The sequence below is a fragment of the Anolis carolinensis genome, unplaced genomic scaffold (genome assembly GCF_035594765.1).
Source record: "Anolis carolinensis isolate JA03-04 unplaced genomic scaffold, rAnoCar3.1.pri scaffold_7, whole genome shotgun sequence".
In the NCBI taxonomy this organism is placed as follows: domain Eukaryota; kingdom Metazoa; phylum Chordata; class Lepidosauria; order Squamata; family Dactyloidae; genus Anolis; species Anolis carolinensis.
In genome coordinates this window covers 8,024,537-8,051,648 of record NW_026943818.1, presented here as the reverse complement: position 1 = coordinate 8,051,648, position 27,112 = coordinate 8,024,537, and the positions used below count along the sequence as shown (strand labels likewise).

The window sequence follows — 27,112 nt, the reverse complement described above, 5'->3', positions numbered from 1 at the left end:
TAATAATAGCCATTTAAAATGGGTCCCTACTGCATGCATTCTCCAGCGCAGATGCTCTCAGAGAAGAATAGGGGCCTTGGGAAACTATAACTCCCAGGACTGCACAGCATAGAGACACGTAATAATAATAATAATAATAATAATAATAATAATAATAATAATAATAATAGCCATTTAAAATGGGTCCCTACTGCATTTATTCTCCAGCGCAGATGCTCTCAGAGAAGGATAGGGGCCTTGGGAAACTATAACTCCCAGGACTGCACAGCATAGAGACACGTAATAATAATAATAATAATAATAATAAAAATAGCCATTTAAAATGGGTCCCTACTGCATTTATTCTCCAGCACAGATGCACCAAGAGAAGGATAGGGACCTTGAGAAACTATAACTCCCAGGACTGCACAGCATAGAGACACATAATAATAATAATAATAATAATAATAATAATAATAGCCATTTAAAATGGGTCCCTACTGCATGCATTCTCCAGCGCAGATGCTCTCAGAGAAGAATAGGGGCCTTGGGAAACTATAACTCCCAGGACTGCACAGCATAGAGACACGTAATAATAATAATAATAATAATAATAATAATAATAATAGCCATTTAAAATGGGTCCCTACTGCATTTATTCTCCAGCACAGATGCACCAAGAGAGGGATAGGGACCTTGAGAAACTATAACTCCCAGGACTGCACAGCATAGAGACACGTAATAATAATAATAATAATAATAATAATAATAATAGCCATTTAAAATGGGTCCCTACTGCATGCATTCTCCAGCGCAGATGCTCTCAGAGAAGGATAGGGGCCTTGGGAAACTATAACTCCCAGGACTGCACAGCATAGAGACACATAATAATGGTAATAATAATAATAATAATAATAATAATAATAATAATAATAATAATAATGGCATTTAAAATGGGTCGCTACTGCATTTATTCTCCAGCGCAGATGCACCCAGAGAAGGATAGGGACCTTGAGAAACTATAACTTCCAGGACTGCACAGCATAGAGACACATAATAATAATAATAATAATAATAATAATAATAATAACTTACCGGTTATATTTTGCAAGCTCTGTTTTATACTCCATGCATCCTGCTTGTAACTGTGGAATTTTATAGGATTTCTATAGATGCTTGGTTGATATTTTTTCTTATGTTTTTTAAATGACTGATCTTATACATTGGCATTTTAAGGGTAATTGTGCAGTTCCCAGCACATGTTGCACTTGTGCTGCTGCACCTCACAATGTATAGTTTACATGCTCTGCTTTATCCTGCTTGCATCCTACTTTTAAGTGTTGGATTTTACAGTGTTTTGTATAGATGTTTGTTTGATGTTGTCTCTGTGAATGCATATGACCATTGGTCGGAACATTAATAAATTGATTGATTGAATAATAATAATAATAATAATAATAATAATAATAATAATAATAATGGCATTTAAAATGAGTCCCTACTGCATGTATTCTCCAGCGCAGATGCACCCAGATGAGGGTATGGACTTTGGGAAACTATAACTCCCAGGAACGCATAGTATGGAGCTATAGGTATTTAAAGCAGGGTCCAAGAGCATTCATTCTATAGTGTAAATGCACCCAGAGAAGGATATGGACCTTAGGAAAGTATGGAGACATGGCATAATAATAATAATAATAATAATAATAATAATAATAATAATAATAATAATAATAAAGCTGACCTGGCTCTGGCTCACAAATGGGACCCTGAAGAAGGAGACAGAAGGCCTGATCCTTGCCTCCCAGGAGCAAGACATCAGGACAAAGGCAATTCAGGCCAAGATCGAAAAATCAGCTGATGACCCAAAATGCAGACTGTGCAAGGAAACCGACAAAACCATTGATCATATCCTCAGCTGCTGTAAGAAAATCGCACAGACAGACTACAAACAGAGGCACAACCACGTGGCCCAAATGATTCATTGGAACTTATGCCTCAAGTACCACCTCCCAGCAGCAAAGAACTGGTGGGATCACAAACCTGCAAAAGTATTGGAAAATGAACACGCAAAGATACTGTGGGACTTCCGAATCCAGACTGACAAAGTTCTGGAACACACCAGACACCACAGTTGTGGAAAAGAAAAAGGTTTGGATCATTGATGTTGCCATCCCAGGTGACAGTCGCATGGACGAAAAACAACAGGAAAAACTCAGCCGCTATCAGGACCTCAAGATTAAACTTCAAAGACTCTGGCAGAAACCAGTGCAGGTGGTCCCGGTGGTGATGGGCACACTGGGTGCCGTGCCAAAAGATCTCAGCCGGCATTTGGAAACAATAGACATTGACGAAATCACGATTTGCCAACTGCAAAAGGCCACCCTGCTGGGATCTGCACGCATCATCCGAAAATACATCTCACAGTCCTAGACACTTGGGAAGTGTTCGACTTGGGATTCTGTGATACGAAATCCAGCATGTCTATCTTGTTTGCTGTGTCATAATAAAATAATAATAATAATAATAATAATAATAATAATAGCCATTTAAAATGGGACGAAATCCAGCATATCTATCTTGTTTGCTGTGTCATAATAAAATAATAATAATAATAATAGCCATTTAAAATGGGACGAAATCCAGCATATCTATCTTGTTTGCTGTGTCATAATAAAATAATAATAATAATAATAATAATAGCCATTTAAAATGGGACGAAATCCAGCATATCTATCTTGTTTGCTGTGTCATAATAATAATAATAATAATAATAATAATAATAATAATAATAATAGCCATTTAAAATGGGACGAAATCCAGCATATCTATCTTGTTTGCTGTGTCATAATAAAATAATAATAATAATAATAATAATAATAATAATAATAATAATAATAATAGCCATTTAAAATGGGACGAAATCCAGCATATCTATCTTGTTTGCTGTGTCATAATAATAATAATAATAATAATAATAATAATAATAATGTATTGGAAAATGAGCACGCAAAGATACTGTGGGACTTCCGAATCCAGACTGACAAAGTTCTGGAACACAACACACCAGACATCACAGTTGTGGAAAAGAACAAGGTTTGGATCATTGATGTTGCCATCCCAGGTGACAGTCGCATTGACGAAAAACAACAGGAAAAACTCAGCCACTATCAGGACCTCAAGATTGAACTGCAAAGACTCTGGCAGAAACCAGTGCAGGTGGTCCCGGTGGTGATGGGCACACTGGGTGCTGTGCCAAAAGATCTCAGCCGGCATTTGGAAACAATAGACATTGACAAAATCACCATCTGCCAACTGCAAAAGGCCACCCTACTGGGATCTGCACACATCATCAGAAAATACATCACACAGTCCTAGACACTTGGGAAGTGTTCGACTTGTGGTTTTGCGAAACGAAATCCAGCATATCTATCTTGTTTGCTGTGCCATACAACGTTGTTGTGTTGATAATAATAATAATAATAATAATAGCATTTAAAATGGGTCGCTACTGCACTTATTAATACGGAAATAATGCTCTACTCTACACCTGAACCCAATCTAATGTGAACACAGTGGTTTACTGGATTTCAAGGACTCAGTGGAATTTGGTAAATGTGATGAAGCGGATAGTCAAATGCATCTATTACAACTGCTTTGTGTTGTTTACGTTGTTTGGTTTTCTTCTTTCAGATGCAGCCTGTGAAGCCGTCCTGCAAGCGGCATCTTCCACCGTCAGCAGTAAAATCGAAGAATTAGGTATACCGTAAAGCCAAATGTGTAGCTCAAATGCATTCATAGAGCTTTCTGCAGCAACGACCCTTCCGAAGCAACAACAGGAGCTTTTCTAGAAGCGTCTGGAATGTTTTTGTAAAATCATATAGTAGACTTTATGCAGCATTTTTCTACATTGCACCATGTCGTAGGAACTGGGATAAAGAAGGACCTTTTTGAATCGGGTTTTCCTTCCATTGGGTTGTTGTATGTCTTTCGGGCTGTGTGGCCATGTTCCAGAAGCATTCTCTCCTGACGTTTTGCCCACATCTATGGCAGGCATCCTCAGAGGTTGTGAGGTATGGAGAAAACTAAGCAAAGAGGTTAATATATATCTGTGGAAAGTCTAGGGTGAGAGAGGTCAGTGTGAATGTTGTGTAGTTAAGGCAGGAAGAAGACAGCAGATAAGCTTTTCAATGCTAATTAAAGTGATTAACTACACAACATTCACACTGACCTCTCTCACCCTAGACTTTCCACAGATATATATTAACCTCTTTGCTTAGTTTTCTCCATACCTCACAACCTCTGAGGATGCCTGCCATAGAGGTGGGCGAAACGTCAGGAGAGAATGCTTCTGGAACATGGCCACACAGCCCGAAAGACATACAACAACCCTGTGATCCCGGCCATGAAAGCCTTCGACAACACATTTTCCTTCCATTGCTGCAATTGAGTGTTCATTTAGCACAAATGTCATCTAGCCATCCCCCTTTTTAACCCATTTTACCCGACTTGGAAGCGCCTTCAGCTGATGGGGAGTTTTCCCGCAATATCAGATTAGGTCTCCGCACAGAGGGAGTGAAGAATAGATAATAATAATAATAAACAACTTTATTTTTATATCCCGCCCCATCTCCCTGAAGGGACTCGGGACGGCTCACAACAGGGACAAGCCCGAACAACAACAACAACATATTTAACATAAACTTAAAACATTCCAACAATACACAAAATAAAATAATGGACAAATACATTAAAATCCAAGCAGATAAATTAGACTCTATGAGAAGTCTAGATTAATTAGACTCTATGAGAAGTCTTTGAAACCCAGGTGTGTGAGGCATAATGTCATGGCTTCTTGGTCGGGCTTGGGCTTAAATTAAGTGGTGTTTACCTGGTGTCTCTCAGAGCAAACAACGTTGCCAAAAGTTTCGGGTTCCTGTCTCAACTCTCAAGCTTCATGATTCAAGTTTCCTGTATTTACATATGTTCCTGAAAGAGTTTTGCCTTGGGAAAAATTCCTGCCTTTATTTATTTATTTATTTATTTATTTATTTACAGTATTTATATTCCGCCCTTCTTTCTCACCTCGAAGGGGACTCAGGGCGGATCACATTACACACATAGGGCAAACATTCAATGCCCATAAACACATCAAAACAAGACAGAGACAGGCAGACACAGAGGCAATTTAACCTTCTCCTGAGGGGATGTTCAATTCTGGCCACAGGGGGGAGCAGCTGCTTCATCATCCACTCTGACGGCACTTCCTCATTTCAACATCGTAAATTAGTTAAACTTGCCTCCCCACTTTTATAAGTGGTACCTTTTATTTATTTATTTATTTACAGCATTTATATTCCGCCCTTCTTTCTCACCCCGAAGGGGACTCAGGGTGGATCACATTGCACACATAAAGGCAAACATTCAATGCCTTTTAACATATAACAAAGACAGACAAACATAGGCTCTGAGCGGGCCTCGAACTCATGACCTCTTGGTCAGAGTGATTTGTTGCAGCTGGCTTGCTATCTAGCCTGCGCCACAGCCCGGCCTACCTTATTTCCTACTTGATAGATGCAACTATCTTTCGGCTTGCTAGGTCAGCAACAAGCGGGGGCTATTTTATTTTATTTTTAATTGACAGGTGCTCACCCCGCCACGGGCTGGCCTCGAACTCATGACCTCTTGGTCAGAGTGATTTGTTGCAGCTGGCTTGCTATCTAGCCTGCGCCACAGCCCGGCCTACCTTATTTCCTACTTGATAGATGCAACTATCTTTCAGCTTGCTAGGTCAGCAACAAGCGGGGGCTATTTTATTTTATTTTTAATTGACAGGTGCTCACCCCGCCACGGGCTGGCCTCGAACTCATGACCTCTTGGTCAGAGTGATTTGTTGCAGCTGGCTTGCTATCTAGCCTGCGCCACAGCCCGGCCTACCTTATTTCCTACTTGATAGATGCAACTATCTTTCAGCTTGCTAGGTCAGCAACAAGCGGGGGCTATTTTATTTTATTTTTAATTGACAGGTGCTCACCCCGCCACGGGCTGGCCTCGAACTCATGACCTCTTGGTCAGAGTGATTTGTTGCAGCTGGCTTGCTATCTAGCCTGCGCCACAGCCCGGCCTACCTTATTTCCTACTTGATAGATGCAACTATCTTTCGGCTTGCTAGGTCAGCAACAAGCAGGGGCTATTTTATTTTATTTTTAATTGACAGGTGCTCACCCCGCCACGGGCTGGCCTCGAACTCATGACCTCTTGGTCAGAGTGATTTGTTGCATCTGGCTTGCTATCTAGCCTGCGCCACAGCCCGGCCTACCTTATTTCCTACTTGATAGATGCAACTATCTTTCGGCTTGCTAGGTCAGCAACAAGCAGGGGCTATTTTATTTTATTTTTAATTGACAGGTGCTCACCCCGCCACGGGCTGGCCTCGAACTCATGACCTCTTGGTCAGAGTGATTTGTTGCAGCTGGCTTGCTATCTAGCCTGCGCCACAGCCCGGCCTACCTTATTTCCTACTTGATAGATGCAACTATCTTTCGGCTTGCTAGGTCAGCAACAAGCAGGGGCTATTTTATTTTATTTTTAATTGACAGGTGCTCACCCCGCCACGGGCTGGCCTCGAACTCATGACCTCTTGGTCAGAGTGATTTGTTGCATCTGGCTTGCTATCTAGCCTGCGCCACAGCCCGGCCTACCTTATTTCCTACTTGATAGATGCAACTATCTTTCGGCTTGCTAGGTCAGCAACAAGCAGGGGCTATTTTATTTTATTTTTAATTGACAGGTGCTCACCCCGCCACGGGCTGGCCTCGAACTCATGACCTCTTGGTCAGAGTGATTTGTTGCAGCTGGCTTGCTATCTAGCCTGCGCCACAGCCCGGCCTACCTTATTTCCTACTTGATAGATGCAACTATCTTTCAGCTTGCTAGGTCAGCAACAAGCGGGGGCTATTTTATTTTATTTTTAATTGACAGGTGCTCACCCCGCCACGGGCTGGCCTCGAACTCATGACCTCTTGGTCAGAGTGATTTGTTGCAGCTGGCTTGCTATCTAGCCTGCGCCACAGCCCGGCCTACCTTATTTCCTACTTGATAGATGCAACTATCTTTCGGCTTGATAGGTCAGCAACAGGCAGGGGCTATTTTTTTTAAATTTTTAATTAATTAATTAATTAATTTCCAATATTTCTACCCCGCCCTTCTTCCCGAGGGGACTCAGGGTGGCTTACACAACTGGTAGGATCACTACCAGTACATCATAATAACAATAAAATAAGAATAAAACAGTTAAAAGAATTAAATAACATACAGTAGAGTCTCACTTATCCAACACTCGCTTATCCAACGTTCTGGATTATCCAACACATTTTTGTAGTCAATGTTTTCAATATATCATGATATTTTGGTGCTATATTCGTAAATACAGTCATTACTACATAGCATTACTGCGTATTGAACTACTTTTTCTGTCAAATTTGTTGTATAACACGATATTTTGGTGCTTAATTTGTAAAATCATAACCTATTTTGATGTTTAATAGGCTTCTCCTTAATCTCTCCTTATTATCCAACACTCGCTTATCCAACGTTCTGGATTATCCAACACATTTTTGTAGTCAATGTTTTCAATATATCATGATATTTTGGTGCTATATTCGTAAATACAGTCATTACTACATAGCATTGCTGCGTATTGAACTACTTTTTCTGTCAAATTTGTTGTATAACACGATGTTTTGGTGCTTAATTTGTAAAATCATAACCTATTTTGATGTTTAATAGGCTTCTCCTTAATCTCTCCTTATTATCCAACATATTCGCTTATCCAACGTTCTGCCGGCCCGTTTATGTTGGATAAGTGAGACTCTACTGTAGTAAAATACAATATATAAAAATTTAACATGATGCAACACCAAATATATATACCAATCATCCATCAGACCTTGTGCAAAAGCCTTAATCCAATCCATGTCAATGCTAACTGAGTTAATTCATTAAACGCTTAGCCAGGTCTTCAACTTCTTCCTGACAGGTGCTCACTCCGCCACGGGCTGGCCTCGAACTCATGACCTCATGGTCAGAGTGATTTATTGCAGCAGGCTGCTCACCAGCCTGCGCCACATGCTTATGGATTTTTATGCTATTTTATAGCTCCTTTTCTGCTGCTTTTTCCCCTTTGTCAGGAGGGGAAGGTGCCTTCCTTTATGGCAGGGGTCCCCAAACTAAGGCCCGGGGGCCGGATGCGGCCCTCCGAGGTCATTTACCTGGCCCCCGCCCTCAGTTTTATAATATAATATATTGTATATACATATAATATTGATAATAATATTATAACGTAATACAATATAACACTAATAATAATACCATATAATAATATTAATTATATATTCTATATTGCATATAATATTACTAATAATATTACAGTATAGTGGTATAGTTCAATATAGTAACATATAATGCTAATATTGTGCTATGCTAATAATATAATATATTGTATGTACATATAATTTGTAAGCCGCTCTGAGTCCCCTTTGGGGTGAGAAGGGTGTGATACAAATGTAGTAAATAAATGCAGTAAATAAATAAATAAATAAATAATATTATAATGTAATACAATATAACACTAATAATAATACCATATAATAATATTAATTATATATTACATGTAACATTACTAATAATATTACAGTATAGTGGTATAATTTAATATAGTAATATATACTGCTAATATTGTGCTATGCTAATAATATAATATATTGTATGCACATATAATTTGTAAGCCACTCTGAGTCCCCTTTGGGGTGAGAAGGTTTTGATACAAATGTAGTAAATAAATGTAGTAAATAATAAATAAATAAATAAATTTTAGACTTAGGCTCACCCAAAATCTGAAATGACTTTAAGGCACACAACAACAACAACAACAATCCTAATTAACTTGACTATCTCATTGGCCAGAAGCAGGAGCACACTTCCCATTGAAATCCTGATCAATGTATGTTGGTTAAAATTGTTTTTTATTTTTAAATATTGTATTGTTCTTTCGTTGTTGTTGTTGCTGTTGTTGTTGTTTTTGCATTACAAATAAGACATGTGCAGTGTGCATCAGAATTTGTTTGTATTTTTTTTTCAAATGATAATCCGGCCCCTCAACAGTCTGAAGGATAGTGGACCGGCCCTTGGCTTAAAAAGTTTGAGGACCTCTGATATATACCAATCATCCATCAGACCTTGTGCAAAAGCCTTAATCCAATCCATGTCAATGCTAACTGAGTTCATTCATTAAACGCTTGCGCGCATAGCCAGGTCTTCAGCTTCTTCCTGACAGGTGCTCACTCCGCCACGGGCTGGCCTCGAACTCATGACCTCATGGTCAGAGTGATTTATTGCAGCAGGCTGCTCACCAGCCTGCGCCACATGCTTATGGATTTTTATGCTATTTTATAGCTCCTTTTCTGCTGCTTTTTTCCCTTTGTCGGGAGGGGAAGGTGCCTTCCTTTATGGCAGGGGTCCCCAAACTTTGTAAGCCAAGGGCCGGTCCACAATCCTTCAGACTATTGAGGGGCCAAATTATCATTTGAAAAAAAAAACAACAAATAAATTCCGATGCACACTGCACATGTCTTATTTGTAGTGCAAAAACAACAACAACAACAATGAAAGAACAATACGATATTTAAAAATAAAAACAATTTTAACCAACATACATTTATCAGGATTTCAATGGGAAGTGTAGTCCTGCTTCTGGCCAATGAGATAGTCAAGTTAATTAGGGTTGTTGTTGTTGTTGTTGTTGTTGGGTGCCTTCAAGTCATTTCAGACTTTAGGCGAGCCTAAGTCTAAAATGTATTTATTTATTATTTATTTATTTACTGCCTTTATTTACTACATTTGTATCACACCCTTCTCACCCCAAAGGGGACTCAGAGTGGCTTACAAATTATATGTACATACAATATATTATATTATTAGCATAGCACAATACAGTAGAGTCTCACTTATCCAACACTCGCTTATCCAACATTCTGGATTATCCAACGCATTTTTGTAGTCAATGTTTTCAATATATCATTATATTTTGGTGCTAAATTCATAAATACAGTAATTACTACATAGCATTACCGCGTATTGAACTACTTTTTCTGTCAAATTTGTTGTATAACATGATGTTTTGGTGCTTAATTGGTAAAATCATAACCCAATTTGATGTTTAATAGGCTTTTCCTTAATCCCTTCTTATTATCTAACATATTCGCTTATCCAACATTCTGCCGGCCTGTTTATGTTGGATAAGTGAGACTCTACTGTATTAGCATTAGATATTACTATATTGAACTATACCACTATACTGTAATATTATTAGTAATATTATATGTAATATAGAATATATAATTAATATTATTATATGGTATTATTATTAGTGTTATATTGTATTACATTATAATATTATTATCAATATTATATGTATATACAATATATTATATTATAAAACTGAGGGCGGGGGCCAGGTAAATGACCTTGGAGGGCCGCATCCGGCCCTTGGGCCTTAGTTTGGGGAACCCTGCTTTATGGTCATTGCTAATAGTCAACACGGATTTACCAAAAACAAGTCATGCCAGACTAATCTGATCTCTTTTTTCGATAGAGTTATGAGTTGGGTCGATACAGGGAATGCTGTGGATGTAGCCTACCTGGATTTCAGGAAGGCCTTCGACAAAGTCCCCCACGACCTTCTGGCAAACAAACTAGTAAAATGTGGGCTAGACAAAACTACGGTTAGGTGGATCTGTAATTGGCTAAGCGAACGAACCCAAAGGGTGCGTCGTCTTCATCATGGAAAGAAGTGACAAGTGGAGTGCCATCAGCAGGGCTCCGTCCTGGGCCCGGTTCTGTTCAGGATCTTTATTAACGACTTAGACGAAGGGTCAGAAGGCACGATCATCAAGTTTGCAGACGACACCAAACTGGGAGGGAGAGCCAACACTCCAGAAGACAGGAGCAGAATTCAAAACGATCTTGACAGACTAGAGAGATGGGCCGAAACTCACAAAATGAAGTTCAACAGGGACAAATGCAAGAGACTTCACTTCGGCAGAAAAAATGGAAATCAAAGATACAGAATGGGGGACGATGCCTGGCTTGACAGCAGTGTGTGCAAAAAAGACCTTGGAGTCCTCGTGGAGACGAAGGTGAACATGAGCCAACAATGTGATGCGGCTGCTAAAAAAGCCAATGGGATTCTGTCCTGCATCAAGAGGGGAATAGCGTCTAGATCCAGGGAAGTCCTGCTCCCCCTTATTCTATTCTGCCTTGGTCAGGCCACTTTACCTGGAATCACACTGGGTCCAATTTTGGGCACCGCAGTTGAAGGGAGATGTTGACAAGCTGGAAAGCGTCCAGAGGAGGGCGACTAAAATGATTAAGGATCTGGAGAACAAGCCCTATGAGGAGCGGCTTAAAGAGCTTGGCATGTTTAGCCTGCAGAAGAGAAGGCTGAGAGGAGACATGAGAGCCATGTACAAATACGTGAGGGGAAGTCATAAGGAAGAGGGAGGGAGCTTGTTTTCTGCTGCCCTGCAGACTAGGACGCAAGGGAACAAGGGCTTCAAACTACAGGAAAGGAGATTCCGTCTGAACATCAGGAAGAACTTCCTCACTGTGAGAAGGGCTGTTCGACAGTGGAACTCTCTCCCCCGGAATGTGGTGGAGGCTCCTTCCTTGGAGGCTTTTAAGCAGAGGCTGGATGGCCATCTGTCGGGGGTGCTTTGAATGCGATTTCCTGCTTCTTAGCAGGGGGTTGGACTGGATGGCCCATGAGGTCTCTTCCAACTCTACGATTCTATGATTCTATGATTCTATGGTCTCCGGGGCTTCCATAAAACACTGAGCCTCTTTTTGCTTTCTTCTAGTGTCCCTCCTTCAAGTCAAAGTGGTCAAGGACTGCTGCAGAGCCGGGGCTCAGGCGTATCCGGTGAAGAAGTCCTGCGAGGAGCGCCTCAAACAAGTTCAGGGCGGGACCCGTTGCCTGTGGGCCTATTCCAAGTGTTGTGCTTGTGCCGAGCAGTTGCGCCGCACCGAAACCCACAAAGACATCCTCCTCGGCCGGAGCGGTGAGTCCACAGTCCTGAAACCAAGCCCGGGAATGTTCTTTTTGGGGACTCAAAAGCCATTGCGCTGCGATTCACTGCGGCTGAACTGCAGTGAAAGAGGGCCTTTTTTATGGCCGTCTTGGTTTTACTGTAAGCCGCTTTGAGTCTATTTTTGAAGGGAGAACAATAACAACAACAATAATATTTGAGCTCCCAAAGGGAGAAAGGCAAGATAGAAAAAACATTAAATAATAATAATAATAATTATTATTATTATTTTATTATGACATAGCAAACAAGATAGACATGCTGGATTTCATTTCACAAAATCACAAGTCGAACACTTCCCAAGTGTCTAGGACGGTGTGATGTATTATTATTATTATTATTATTATTATTATTGTATGACACAGCAAACAAGATAGACATGCTGGATTTCATTTCACAAAATCACAAGTCGAACACTTCCCAAGTGTCTAGGACGGTGTGATGTATTATTATTATTATTATTATTATTATTATTATTATTATTATTATTGTATGACACAGCAAACAAGATAGACATGCTGGATTTCGTTTCACAAAACCACAAGTTGAACACTTCCCAAGTGTCTAGGACTGTGTGATGTATTATTATTATTATTATTATTATTATTATTATTATTATTATTTTATGACACAGCAAACAAGATAGATATGCTGGATTTCATTTCACAAAATCACAAGTCGAACACTTCCCAAGTGTCTAGGACTGTGTGATGTATTATTATTATTATTATTATTATTATTATTATTATTTTATGACACAGCAAACAAGATAGACATGCTGGATTTCGTTTCACAAAACCACAAGTTGAACACTTCCCAAGTGTCTAGGACTGTGTGATGTATTATTATTATTATTATTATTATTATTATTATTTTATGACACAGCAAACAAGATAGATATGCTGGATTTCATTTCACAAAATCACAAGTCGAACACTTCCCAAGTGTCTAGGACTGTGTGATGTATTATTATTATTATTATTATTATTATTATTTTATGACACAGCAAACAAGATAGACATGCTGGATTTCGTTTCACAAAATCACAAGTCGAACACTTCCCAAGTGTCTAGGACTGTGTGATGTATTATTATTATTATTATTATTATTATTTTATGACACAGCAAACAAGATAGATATGCTGGATTTCGTTTCACAAAATCACAAGTCGAACACTTCCCAAATGTCTAGGACTGTGTGATGTATTATTATTATTATTATTATTATTATTATTATTATTATTTTATTTTATGACACAGCAAACAAGATAGACATGCTGGATTTCGTTTCACAAAATCACAAGTCGAACACTTCCCAAGTGTCTAGGACTGTGTGATGTATTATTATTATTATTATTATTATTATTATTATTATTATTATTGTATGACACAGCAAACAAGATAGACATGCTGGATTTCGTTTCACAAAATCACAAGTCAAACACTTCCCAAGTGTCTAGGACTGTGTGATGTATTATTATTATTATTATTATTATTATTATTATTATTATTATTATTGTATGACACAGCAAACAAGATAGACATGCTGGATTTCGTTTCACAAAATCACAAGTTGAACACTTCCCAAGTGTCTAGGACTGTGTGATGTATTATTATTATTATTATTATTATTATTATTATTATTGTATGACACAGCAAACAAGATAGACATGCTGGATTTCGTTTCACAAAATCACAAGTCAAACACTTCCCAAGTGTCTAGGACTGTGTGATGTATTATTCTTATTATTATTATTATTATTATTATTATTATTATTATTATTATTATTGTATGACACAGCAAACAAGATAGACATGCTGGATTTCGTTTCACAAAATCACAAGTCAAACACTTCCCAAGTGTCTAGGACTGTGTGATGTATTATTATTATTATTATTATTATTATTATTATTATTATTATTATTTTATTTTATGACACAGCAAACAAGATAGACATGCTGGATTTCGTTTCACAAAATCACAAGTCGAACACTTCCCAAGTGTCTAGGACTGTGTGATGTATTATTATTATTATTATTATTATTATTATTATTATGACATAGCAAACAAGATAGACATGCTGGATTTCGTTTCACAAAATCACAAGTCGAACACTTCCCAAGTGTCTAGGACTGTGTGATGTATTTTCGGATGATGCGTACAGATCCCAGTCGGGTGGCCTTTTGCAGTTGGCAGATCGTAATTTTGTCAATGTCTATTGTTTCCAAATGCCGGTTGAGATCTTTTGGCACGGCACCCAGTGTGCCCATCACCACCAGGACCACCTGCACTGGTTTCTGCCAGAGTCTTTGCAGTTCAATCTTGAGGTCCTGATAGCGGCTGAGTTTTTCCTGTTGTTTTTCGTCAATGCGACTGTCACCTGGGATGGCGACATCAATGATCCAAACCTTTTTCTTTTCCACAACTGTGATGCCTGGTGTGTTGTGTTCCAGACCTTTGTCAGTCTGGATTCGGAAGTCCCACAGTATCTTTGCGTGTTCATTTTCCAATACTTTTGCAGGTTTGTGATCCCACCAGTTCTTTGCTGCTGGGAGGTGGGACTTGAGGCATAAGTTCCAATGAATAATTTGGGCCACCTAGTTGTGCCTCTGTTTGTAGTCAGTCTGTGCGATTTTCTTACAGCAGCTGAGGATGTGATCAAAGGTTTTGTCAGTTTCCTTGCACAGTCTGCATTTGGGTCATCAGTTGATTTTTCTATCTTGGCCTGAATTGCCTTTGTTCTGATGTCTTGCTCCTGGGCTGCAAGGATCAGGCCTTCTGTCTCCTTCTTCAGGGTCCCATTCGTGAGCGAGGGCCAGGTCTTCTCCTTATCAGCTTTTCCTTCAATTTTGTCAAGGAACTTTCCATGCAATGTTTTGTTGTGCCAGCTGTCAGCTCTAGTTTGTAGTGCGGTTTTCTTGTACTGGTTTTTTGTCTGCTGTGCTTTGAGAAGATTCTGATTTTTGACTTCAATCAAAGCAGGTTCTTATAAGACTTATACTGGTATTATTATTATTATTATTATTATTATTATTATTATTATTATTATTATTATTATTATTAACATTACACACTAATGTTGCATTTCCTTGAAATGATGAATGCTAATGAATTTCCAAAACTACGTTAGCTAACTAGTAGTCCCAATAGCCTCTCCTCCACGGAGCTGTAGGTCCTTCAGTTTGGTTCTGGTTTAATATGTCTTGATAATTCACTTCTTTTTTCCTTAGTCCTCGCTGCCCTTTTGGATTTGGATCCAGAGGTCCGGAGCTATTTCCCTGAAAGCTGGCTTTGGGAGGTCCACCCAGTTTACCGGTACAGAACTTTGAATTGTCGACTCGATCTCTCCAAATTCTCTCTGGCTTTCTTTGCTGGGAATGGGGTTGAAACGCATACGTCAAGTGTCCCATTTTTGTTCCAAATCAATGCAGCTCCAAGACGCTTCTGGTGACTTTGCCCGATTCCCTGACCACTTGGGAAATTCAAGGCATCAGCATTTCAGATCAAGGTGTGTCACAGGAAAGAGAAATCCAAATTCTTTCTGTAAGATGAGCCGTAGCTCTTTCAGCGATGCGCCTTGTTTGTTTGTTTCCCAAACAGGGATCTGTGTCGCGGACGCCGTGGAAGTGCAAGTGGCCAAAGAGGTCTTCATCGATGTGCGCACCCCGTACTCCGTCGTCCGCGGAGAGCAAATCGAATTGATGGGAACCGTTTACAATTACAAATCGTCGACGATCAGAGTCAGTTCCTCCCGGTTAATGTTAGTGATTAACAACCTGGTCTTTGCAAATAATAATAATAATTATTATTATTATTTGCACCACAAACAAACCAACCAAGGCCGAACTGTGTTTAGAAAGATAAAGTGAGGTAGATGATAACAACAACAACAACAACAACTGCCCACCACAAACATAATAATAATAATAATAATAATAATAATAATAATAATAACAACAACTGCCCACCACAAACATAATAATAATAATAATAATAATAATAATAATAACAACAACAACTGCCCACCACAAACATAATAATAATAACTGCCCACCACAAACATAATAATAATATCAAAAACTGCCCACCACAAACATAATAATAATAATTATTATTATTTGCACCACGAACAAACCAACCAAGGCCGAACTGTGTTTAGAAAGATAAAGTCAGGTAGATGATAACAACAACAACAACAATAACTGCCCACCACAAACATAATAATAATAATAATAATAATAATAATAATAATAATAATAACAACAACTGCCCACCACAAACATCATAATAATAATAATAATAATAATAATAATAATAATAATAATAACAACAACTGCCCACCACAAACATAATAATAATAACTGCCCACCACAAACATAATAATAATATCAAAAACTGCCCACCACAAACATAATAATAATAATAATAATAATATCAAAAACTGCCCACCACAAACATAATAATAATAATAATAATAATAATAATAATAATAATAATATCAACAACTGCCCACCACAAACATAATAATAATAATAATAATAATAATAATAATAATAACAACAACTGCCCACCACAAACATAATAATAATAACTGCCCACCACAAACATAATAATAATATCAAAAACTGCCCACCACAAACATAATAATAATAATAATAATAATAATAATATCAACAACTGCCCACCACAAACATAATAATAATAACAACAATAATATCAACAACTGCCCACCACAAACATAATAATAATAATTATAATATCAAGAACTGCCCACCACAAACATAATAATAATAATAACTGCCCACCACAAACATATTATTATTATTTTATTATGACACAGCAAACAAGATAGATATGCTGGATTTTGTTATTATTATTATTATTATTGTTATTATTATTATTATTAATAATAATAATAATAATAATAATAACTGCCCACCACAAACATTATTATTATTATTATTATTATTATTATTATTATTATTATTATTATTATTTCCTATGGGAATAATAATAGTAATAATAATAATAATAATAATAATAATAATGTGGGGTAGATGATGATGATAATAATAATAATTATTATTATTACTATTATTATTATTAAATAATAATAGTAACTGCCCACCACAAACAAAATAATAATAATAATAATAATAATAATAATAATAATAATAATAATAATAATAATAATAAAAAAGCAGGGTAGATGATGATGATGCTGATGCTGATGCTGATGCTGGTGATAATAATAGTTCCAAAATGCTGGATGAGTATCTATTTTCTTTCCTTATGTTTCTTTTCCTCAAAGTGTTGGGCAGCTCTGACACGGTGTTGTTGTTGTTGTTGTTGTTATTTTAGTTGCGGTGGGCAGCTATTATTATTATTACTAACAAAAAAGTCATTGGCTCTGTTTGCATTTCATGAATGGTTCCATTAGAAGATGCATAAGGATCTACACTACAACTTCCGGCATCAAATTCCAATTCCGCCACAGTGCTCTCTGGATGTAGGAGGACTACATCTCCCAGCATCCAGTTCCAGTTCCGTCACAGTGCTCTCTGTATGTGGGAGGTCTACCACTTCCGACTTCTAGTTCCAATTCCGCCACAGTGCTCTCTGGATGTAGGAGGACTACAACTCCCAGCATCCAGTTCCAATTCCAGATGCATACAAACCCATTCCAACTTTCATTATAGATGTTGGCAGATACCCTTGAGACTGTGCTGACCCTGCTTTCTCTTGGACGTTGCAGTTCTGTGCCTCGGTCAGCGTGGGCAGTGGGGTCTGCCTCTTTGGATCTGTCTCCAGACCGGGTCGGCACGGCATCCAAAGAACCTCCTGCGCCCGGTTCCGTGACCTCAAAGGCTCCTCCATTGCGAGAGTCCAGTTCAAGGTCCTTCCTCTGGAGCTGGGCCTCCACACCGTGAATTTCACCTTGAGGAGCACCGCGGGAAACGAGGTCCTGGTGAAGACCTTGCGGGTCGTGGTAAGGCGTTAATTAAATATTATTATTATCTATATATATAAAAGAGTGATGGAATCAGGGCACCGGACAAAACAACAAAACTACAGGCCCCCCAACCTCAAAATCTGACAACACAACCCATCATCCATGGCTCTACGTTGATACAACAAAAAGAAAAGAAAAATAAAGTCCTAATTAGAGGGAGAGGAATAATTGTTTTATCCAATTGCTGCCAGTTAGAAGGCTAAGCTCCACCCACTTGATCTCCTAGCAACCTACTCAGCCCAGGGGACAGGCAGACTTAGGCCTCTTCCACATATTATCAGATTTTAACTGGATTATATGGCAGTGTAGACTCAAGGCCCTTCCACACAGCTATATAACCCATTTAGAATTTTATATTATCTGCTTTGAACTGGATTATCTTGACTCCACACTGCCATATAATCCACTTCATTGTGCATTTTATACAGCTGTGAAGAAGGGGCCTCATATAATTCAGTTCTAAGCAGATAATATAAGATTATCAATATACATACAGACTCTATAAAAAGGATCAGCAAAATGGGAATACAAAATAGCAGTCATCCAAAAATGCCATAAAATCAAGAGAACCAAAATCCACAGCAGTGCTTCAAGCATAAATCCATAAACAAGAAAGCAAGAACGTTTCCAAGTAAACCCTTCAAGGAAACAAAGCCATGAACCAGAACAGGAAAGTTGAGAGTACTTGAATCATGAACTTGAGAGCAGAGACAGGAGAGCCATCCCTTACAGCAACATTATAATATATTGTACTTTACTTACTTACTTATTTACTTACTTAGGTGATCCCTCGTAGGCCGAGGATGATGGTCTTCCAGTTGTAGGGTCTTGGGTCTTGTGTGTCCGTAGATGGCTGAAGAGACCTATGCTTGATCCGCATGTGAGGACATTGGTTTCCAGGTGGAAGGCGGTCCCGGTCGGGGTTGGCTTGACGCTCCTTCCTCTTGGCACGTTTCTCCCTTAAGCCCTCCATTCGTGCCTCTTCGAACTCCGCAGCACTGCTGGTCACAGCTGACCTCCAATTGGAGCGCTCAAGGGCCAGGGCTTCCCAGTTCTCAGTGTCTATGCCACAGTTTTTAAGGTTGGCTTTGAGCCCATCTTTTAATCTCTTTTCCTGCTCACCAACATTACATTTCCCGTTCTTGAGTTCGGAGTAGAGCAACTGCTTTGGGAGACGGTGATCTTTGGGCATTCGGACAACGTGGCCAGTCCAGCGGAGTTGATGGCGTAGGAGCATCGCTTCAATGCTGGTGGTCTTTGCTTCTTCCAGCACGCTGACATTTGTCCGCCTGTCTTCCCAAGAGATTTGCAGGATTTTCCTGAGGCAACGCTGATGGAAACGCTCCAGGAGTGGAGTGTGATGTCTGTAGACTGTCCACGTTTCACAGGCATAGAGCAGGGTTGGGAGGGGAATGGCTTTATAAACAAGCACCTTGGTCTCTCTACGGATGTCCCGGTCATCAAACACTCTCTGCTTCATACGGAAAAATGCTGCACTCGCAGAGCTCAGGCGGTGTTGTATTTCAGTGTTGATGTTGACTTTTGCGGAGAGGTGGCTGCCAAGGGAGCGGAAATGGTCAACATTTTCTAATGTGACACCGTTAAGCTGTATTCTTAACGGGCCGGGCTGTGGCGCAGCTGGCTAGTAACCAGCTGCTATAAATCACTACTGACCGAGAGGTCATGAGTTCGAAGCCCGGGTCGGGTTAAGCCTCCGACCATTAATAGCCCCGGCTTGCTGTTGACCTATGCAGCCCCGAAAGACAGTTGCACCTGTCAATTAGGGAAATTTAGGGACGCTTTATGCGGGGAGGCTAATTTACAACACCATAAAACTGCCAGCAAAACACGAGGAAAGGAATGAGGAAGTACAGCCACTACTGGACGGTGAAGCAACAGCTCCCCCTGTGGCCGGAATCGTGAAGCTGGAAAATGTTAAAAATGCCTCTGAGTCTGTCTAATGTATGTTGTTTGTCTGTTGGCATTGAATGTTTGCCATAGATGTGTTCATTGTAATCCGCCCTGAGTCCCCTTCGGGGTGAGAAAGAAGGGCGGAATATAAATACTGTAAATAAATAATAATAAATATTCCTGGCTTTGCAGAGGGATTAGCTGGTGCCTGTTGGAAGAGCACTTTGGTTTTCTCGGTGTTCAATGAGAGGCCGAGTTTCTCGTATGCTTCTGCGAAGGTGTTGAGAGTGGCTTGTAGGTCTTCTTCTGAGTGCGCACAGACTACGTTGTCATCGGCATATTGGAGTTCTATAACAGATGTTGTGGTGACCTTGGTTTTGGCTCTCAGTCTGCTGAGGTTGAATAGCTTGCCATGATGTCCACTCTGGTGGGAAGATTCCCATCAACAAGGTGAAGTATCATAGCGATGAAGATGGAAAATAAGGTGGGGGCAATAACACATCCCTGCTGGACACCCGATTCCACCTTAAATGGGTCACTTTGGGAGCCGTTGCTGTCCAAGACTGTTGCCATCATGTCATCATGGAGGAGCCGCAGGATGTTCACAAATTTGTCAGGGCACCCGATTTTTTGGAGGATGGCCCAGAGAGCGCTGCGATTCACTGTGTCGAATGCCTTTGCAAGGTCAATGAATGCCATGGACAGAGGTTGGTTTTGCTCCCTGCATTTTTCTTGGAGCTGTCGAGCAGTGAAGATCATGTCCACTGTTCCTCTGGAGAGTGATGGAATCCCAGCGACCAACAAAACAACAAAACGAAAGGCCTCCCAACCTCGAAATTTGACAACACAGCCCATCATCCATGCCTCTAGGTTGATACAACAAAAAGAAAAGAAAAATAAAGTCCTAATTAGAGGGAGAGGAATAATTGTTTTTATCCAATTGCTGCCAGTTAGAAGGCTAAGCTTGGTCTCCTAGCAACCCACTCAGCCCAGGGGACAGGCAGAGTTAGGCCTCACTTAGGCATATAAAATACAGATTCTCAGATTTTAACTGGATTACATGGCAGTGTAGACTCAAGGCCCTTCCACACAGCTATATAACCCATTTATAATCTTATATTATCTAACAAGGGATTCCAGACAGGAAACAATCAGGGCCAGCTAACACCTCCCAACAAAAAATTCACTCACGGAGGAATGAGCCAAGCTTTAAAGCTGCAAGGCCATTACATGCTAATCATTTTGCCTAATTGCAGCATTCATACTTGCCTCCAACAGACAAAAAAAATTCAGAAATATTGTATATTTACAACCTTTAGCAAATAATATCCCCTGATGGCGCAGCGTGTTAAAGCGCTGCGCTGCTAAGCTTCTGGACCGAAAGGCCGCAGGTTTGAATTGGGGGAGCGGAGAGAGCCCCCACTGTTAGCCCCAGCTTCTCCCAACCCTAAAGTTCAAAAACATGCAAATGAGAGTAGATGAATAGGTACTGCTCCGGAGGGAAGGTAACGGCGCTCCATGCAGTCATGCCACATGACCCTGGAGGAGTCTACGGACAACGCCGGCTCTTCGGCTTAGAAATAGAGATGAGAACCAACCCCCAGAGTCGGACACAACTGGACTTAATGTCAGGAGAAAACCTTTACCCTTGACCTTAACTACCACCAATTCCTCAATACTTTATTTCCCAGACCACCAGACTTCGCCACAGCAACCCGTGGTCGGGCACAGCTAGTATTATATATACATATAATATTGACTATAATGTTATAATGTAATACAATGTAATAATAATAATAATACACTATTATAATTGTATATTTATGTTACATGTAATATTACTAATAATATTGCAATATAGTCGTATAGTGTAATATAATAATATATAATGCTTATATTGTGCTATACTAATAATATAACATATTGTATGTATGTATAACTTGTAAGCCACCCTGAGTCCCCTTCGGGGTGAGAAGGGCGGGATAGAAATGTTGCTAATAATAAATATAAATAAATAATTGTCTCCTCTGAAAGGCATTAAGCCAACACTCCTTAATAGCCATGTAATAGCCAATAACCCACCTAGTAGCCATGACATCGTGTCGAATGCACCTGGGCTTCAAGGTCTTCTCCTGGATTCTCTCAGGGGATCAAGAGCTCCTTCATACATTAATTTCCTTATTTCCCCTATTTCCATTTTTAGCCAGAAGGTATCAGAGAAGAGCAGTATGAAGGCAACACACTGGATCCCCAAGGCGTTTATGGTACGTCAAACAACATTTCCCAATTTTCCCTGAATTGGGTGGGATGTAAAGTTCGGGGTGACCCATTATATTATCCAAACACCATATTGCTCATCTAATCTAATCTAATCTAATCTAATCTAATCTAATCTAAATCCATAATAAAAGCAAAAACCCATATGTGTGTATGTGGCACGGATGTCTGCTCACACAGACAGCCTCCGGCCTCCACAAACAGGCTATAGTTCCCAGGGTTCAGAATCTAGCAAGTCACTCTTTTCCACTGACATTGTGGTTACAGCGAGCGCCATGAACATGCAGCCCAGTCCCTGCCAATGTCCTTCCCAAACACTACGTCCCACCACCCAAGGAATGCTTTCGTTTGGGGACCATTTCCTCCTAGATTTTGCTTTTTCTTCCACCACAGGCAGGCATCCCAGGGTTCTCCATTGCTGTGGCATTTGCATGTCCCCGCCCACTGCCCTTCCCTTTCCAATCTCTCTGCATAACAAACAGAGCAGAACTGAGCTGCAACTAAACTTACTGGAGGAGTTTGGGAATTGACTCCACATGGTGGAAGTTGTAGTTCACCCCGCATCAAGTCAGAGCCCTGTCACTCCTACTGGGGAATATACAAGAGTTGTAGTTCACCTACACCCAGAACGCTATCAACCCAAATAATGATGGCTCTCGGCCAAACTTGCCACGCAGACCCGATATGCCCAGATTTGACTACTGGTGGGTTTGGAGGGAAACTGGACTGGAAGTTGAGGAGTAGTAGGTACTGGGATTTATAGTTCACCTGCAATGAATGACCATCACACTTGGCACACAGAGCCCCCATAACCAATACAACATATTGGACAAGTTTGGAAAAAGGGAGTTATAGTTCACCTGAAACCAGATAAACACTAATCCCCACCGACAATGCACTAGGACCACACTTCACACAGAGAAGCCTCATGACCTTCTGAACATACTGCAGGTATTTGTGGGAAGGGGCCTTGATTTTGGGAGTTGTAGTTCACCTCCATCCAAAGACCACTGAACCCAGCCAATGACGAATCTAGACCAAACTTGGCACACAGACTGAATATTGCCTGCTGTGGATACTGATAGATATTTCGGGGCAATTGACCCGGGAATCTGGAAGTTGCACTAGTTCACCCCCATCCACAGAGTACTGCACCACACCTGGGACACACGCCCAAAATGGCCAACTTAGAATACTGGCAGGGTTTCAGGAGGATTCAGCCACGGTTCTGGGAATTGTAGTTCACCCACTCCAAATAGAATACATTACATTAAAAGACAAATAATACCATTCTCAAATGACCCGGGCATCACTGGGTCTCCAAGCTAGTCTATATATATAAAAGTGTGATGGCATCAGGGCAGCGGACAAAACAACAAAACTACAGGCCCCCCAACCTCGAAATTTGACAACACAACCCATCATCCACGCCACTAGGTTGATACAACAAAAAGAAAAGAAAAATAAAGTCCTAATTAGAGGGAGAGCAATAATTGTTTTTATCTAATTGCTGCCAGTTAGAAGGCTAAGCTCCGCCCACTTGGTCTCCTAGCAACCGACTCACCCCAGGGGACAGGCAGAGTTAGGCTTCACTTAGGCCTCTTCCACAGATTATCTAATTAATATCGCAAAGAACACCACTCTGAAAACAAGGGAATTGCAGACAGGAAACAATCCGGGCCAGCTAATACCTCCCAACAAAAAATTCACTCAGGGAGGAAACAGCCAGGCTTTAAAGCTGCAAGGCCATTACATGCTAATCATTTTTCCTAATTGCAGCATTCATACTTGCCTCCAACAGACAAAAATATCAGAAATATTGTATATTCACAACCTTTAGGAAATAATATTCCCTGATGGCGCAGCGTGTTAAAGTGCTGAGCTGCTGAACTTCTGGACCGAAAGGTTTGAATTGGGGGAGCGGAGAGAGACCCCACTGTTAGCCCCAGCTTCTGCCAACCCTAAAGTTCAAAAACATGCAAATGAGAGTAGATAAATAGGTACCCCTCCAGCGAGAAGATAACTGTGCTCCATGCAGTCATACCGGCCACATGACCTTGGAGGAGTCTACGGACAACGCCGGCTCTTCGGCTTAGAAATGGAGATGAGCACCAACCCCCACAGTCAGACATGACTGGACTTAATGTCTGGGGAAAATCTTTACCTTGACCTTAACTACCACCAATTCCTCAATACTTTATTTCCCATACCACCAGACTTCGCCACAGCAACGCGTGGCTGGGCACGGCTAGTATTATTATAAATGCTGTCCTGATGTGACGGGCTTCCTTGTGCATTTGTCAACCGACAGGGACAGTCGTGCGGGAGGTGGGGTTCAGTCGGAAGACCCCCCTCAATATCGTCCCAAAGACCAGCCTCAGCCGGACTCTGAGCGTCAAAGGTAAGACGGACCCAGAGCCGAAACATCCCTTGTATGTCCTTCTGTGGTGTTTTAGTAACTATTGTAAGGTAGTGGTGGTGAAGCTATGGCATGCAGCGCATTCTCTACTGGCATGTACGTTGCTCTAAGTCTGAGGAGTGTGGCTATTATTATTATCATTATTATTATTATTATTATTATTATTATTATTATTATTATTGGGGTTGTTGTATGTCTTTCGGGCTGTGTGGCCATGTTCCAGAAGCATTCTCTCCTGACGTTTCGCCCACATCTATGGCAGGCATCCTCAGAGGTTGTGAGGTATGGAGAAAACTAAGCAAAGAGGTTAATATATATCTGTGGAAAGTCTAGGGTGAGAGAGGTCAGTATGAATGTAGTGTAGTTAATCACTTATTATTATTATTATTATTATCATCTTTGTTTCTATTTTGAAGTCATTGTACGTTGCTCTAAGGCTGAGGAGTGTGATCATCATCATCGTCATCATCACCTTTATTTCTATTTTGAAATTATAAGTTGCTCTAAGCCTGAATAATATGGTGGTGGTGGTGATGGTTGTTGTTGTTGTTGTTGTTATCTTTGTTCTATTTTGAAGTCGAACATTGCTGTATGACTGAGGACTGGGATTGTTGTTGTTATCTTTGTTCTGTTTTGAAGTAATTGTACATTGCTCTAAGACTGAGGACTGGAATTATTGTTGTTGTTGTTATCTTTGTTCTATTTTGAAGTCGAACATTGCTGTATGACTGAGGACTGGGATTGTTGTTGTTATCTTTGTTCTGTTTTGAAGTAATTGTACATTGCTCTAAGACTGAGGACTGGAATTATTGTTGTTGTTGTTATCTTTGTTCTATTTTGAAGTCGAACATTGCTATATGACTGAGGACTGGGATTGTTGTTGTTATCTTTGTTCTGTTTTGAAGTAATTGTACATTGCTCTAAGACTGAGGACTGGAATTATTGTTGTTGTTGTTATCTTTGTTCTATTTTGAAGTCGTACATTGCTCTAAGGCTAAGGACTGGAATTATTGTTATTGTTGTTGTTGTTGTTGTTATCTTTATTCTATTTTGAAGTCGTACATTGCTCTATAACTGAGGACTGGGATTATTATTGTTATTGTTGTTGTTGTTACCTTTGTTCTATTTTGAAATTGTACATTGCTCTAAGGCTGAGGACTGGAATTGTTGTTGTTGTTGTTGTTGTTGTTGTTGTTATCTTTGTTCTGTTTTGAAGTAATTGTACATTGCTCTAAGACTGAGGACTGGAATTGTTGTTGTTGTTATCTTTGTTCTATTTTGAAGTCGTACATTGCTCTAAGGCTGAGGACTGGGATTATTACTGTTATTGTTATTGTTGTTATCTTTGTTCTTTTTTGAAGTCATTGTACATTACTCTAGGGCTGAGGACTGAGATGATGACAATGATGATGATGATGATGATGATGATATGAAGTTACGCGTCAATTAAATACCCCACCGAAGCCCCATTCAGTTTGTTTTCCTTCCTTCGCAGGGCTCCTTTTGGGGGAAGTGATCCATGCGGTGGTTTCCCCCGAGGGACTCCTCTTCCTGGCCAATCTTCCCAGAGGAAGCGCCGAAGCCGAACTCATGAACGTGGTGCCGGTCTTCTATGTGTTTGACTTCTTGCAAAGGACCGGCAACTGGGATATCCTCGGCTCAGGAAGCCTCACTCCGGAAATCCAAATGAAGAGGAGAATGAAGGAAGGTGCGCAAAGGACTCCTGGACTGGATGGCCTTTGGGATCCCTTCCAAATCTATGATACTGTGACACCTCAGGGCAGCGTGAGCACTAGGAATCAGACACAAAGGCCAATAAACAATCTAATATCTTTATTAAGGAAATAAAGGAGACAACTAAAAATAAGCAGAGTATATAGTCCAGCAGTAGACCTTTCAGGAAAGGTCAAATATAGTCCAGTAATATGAAAGTAGATGTCCAGTATTAGAGTTCAAAGTTTTAAATCCAATAACCGAAACACACTCAAACCTTTAGGCTGTTTGAGTGGGGATTAAGGCAAGATCTGTCAAAGAGTTCCAGGGCTCAAATCCGAGGCTAGGATGCAAGGCAAGGCAAAGTTAGTCGTGGTAAAGCTGAATCGCTGTCCAGGCTTGACAGGGAGACAAGAGGCAACGCCGGTCTACTCGAGAGTAGCGCACTGCAGAACTAGAGTTGATGTGAATTCCTCAACTGACATGTTGAACACCGCAAGGGACAGTTGACGCCCAGAACTTTTATGGGACTTCGCTCTCCTTTCCAGCCAGGTGTCTGAACACTCTTTCCCAAAGGAAAGTGGACTAAGTCAACAACTTGCCAGCTGCAATCCTCCCGGGAAACTCTCAAGGGAACCGGCTTAATTAACGCTTGCT

At 40.2% G+C, this 27,112-nt stretch overlaps 1 protein-coding gene across 1 annotated transcript in view; it reads left to right on the top strand.

Annotated features, from left to right (window-relative positions):
• The window catches only part of c5 (complement C5), a 111,938-nt gene that overhangs the window by 38,196 nt on the left and 46,630 nt on the right, over positions 1-27,112 (top strand). The window contains exons 17-25 of the mRNA XM_062958985.1: positions 3,673-3,738; positions 11,895-12,095; positions 15,353-15,437; positions 15,554-15,630; positions 15,723-15,862; positions 17,878-18,111; positions 22,250-22,310; positions 24,635-24,724; positions 26,238-26,450. Coding sequence (XP_062815055.1) covers positions 3,673-3,738; positions 11,895-12,095; positions 15,353-15,437; positions 15,554-15,630; positions 15,723-15,862; positions 17,878-18,111; positions 22,250-22,310; positions 24,635-24,724; positions 26,238-26,450 — 1,167 coding nt within the window. The remainder of the gene's footprint in view (positions 1-3,672; positions 3,739-11,894; positions 12,096-15,352; positions 15,438-15,553; positions 15,631-15,722; positions 15,863-17,877; positions 18,112-22,249; positions 22,311-24,634; positions 24,725-26,237; positions 26,451-27,112) is intronic.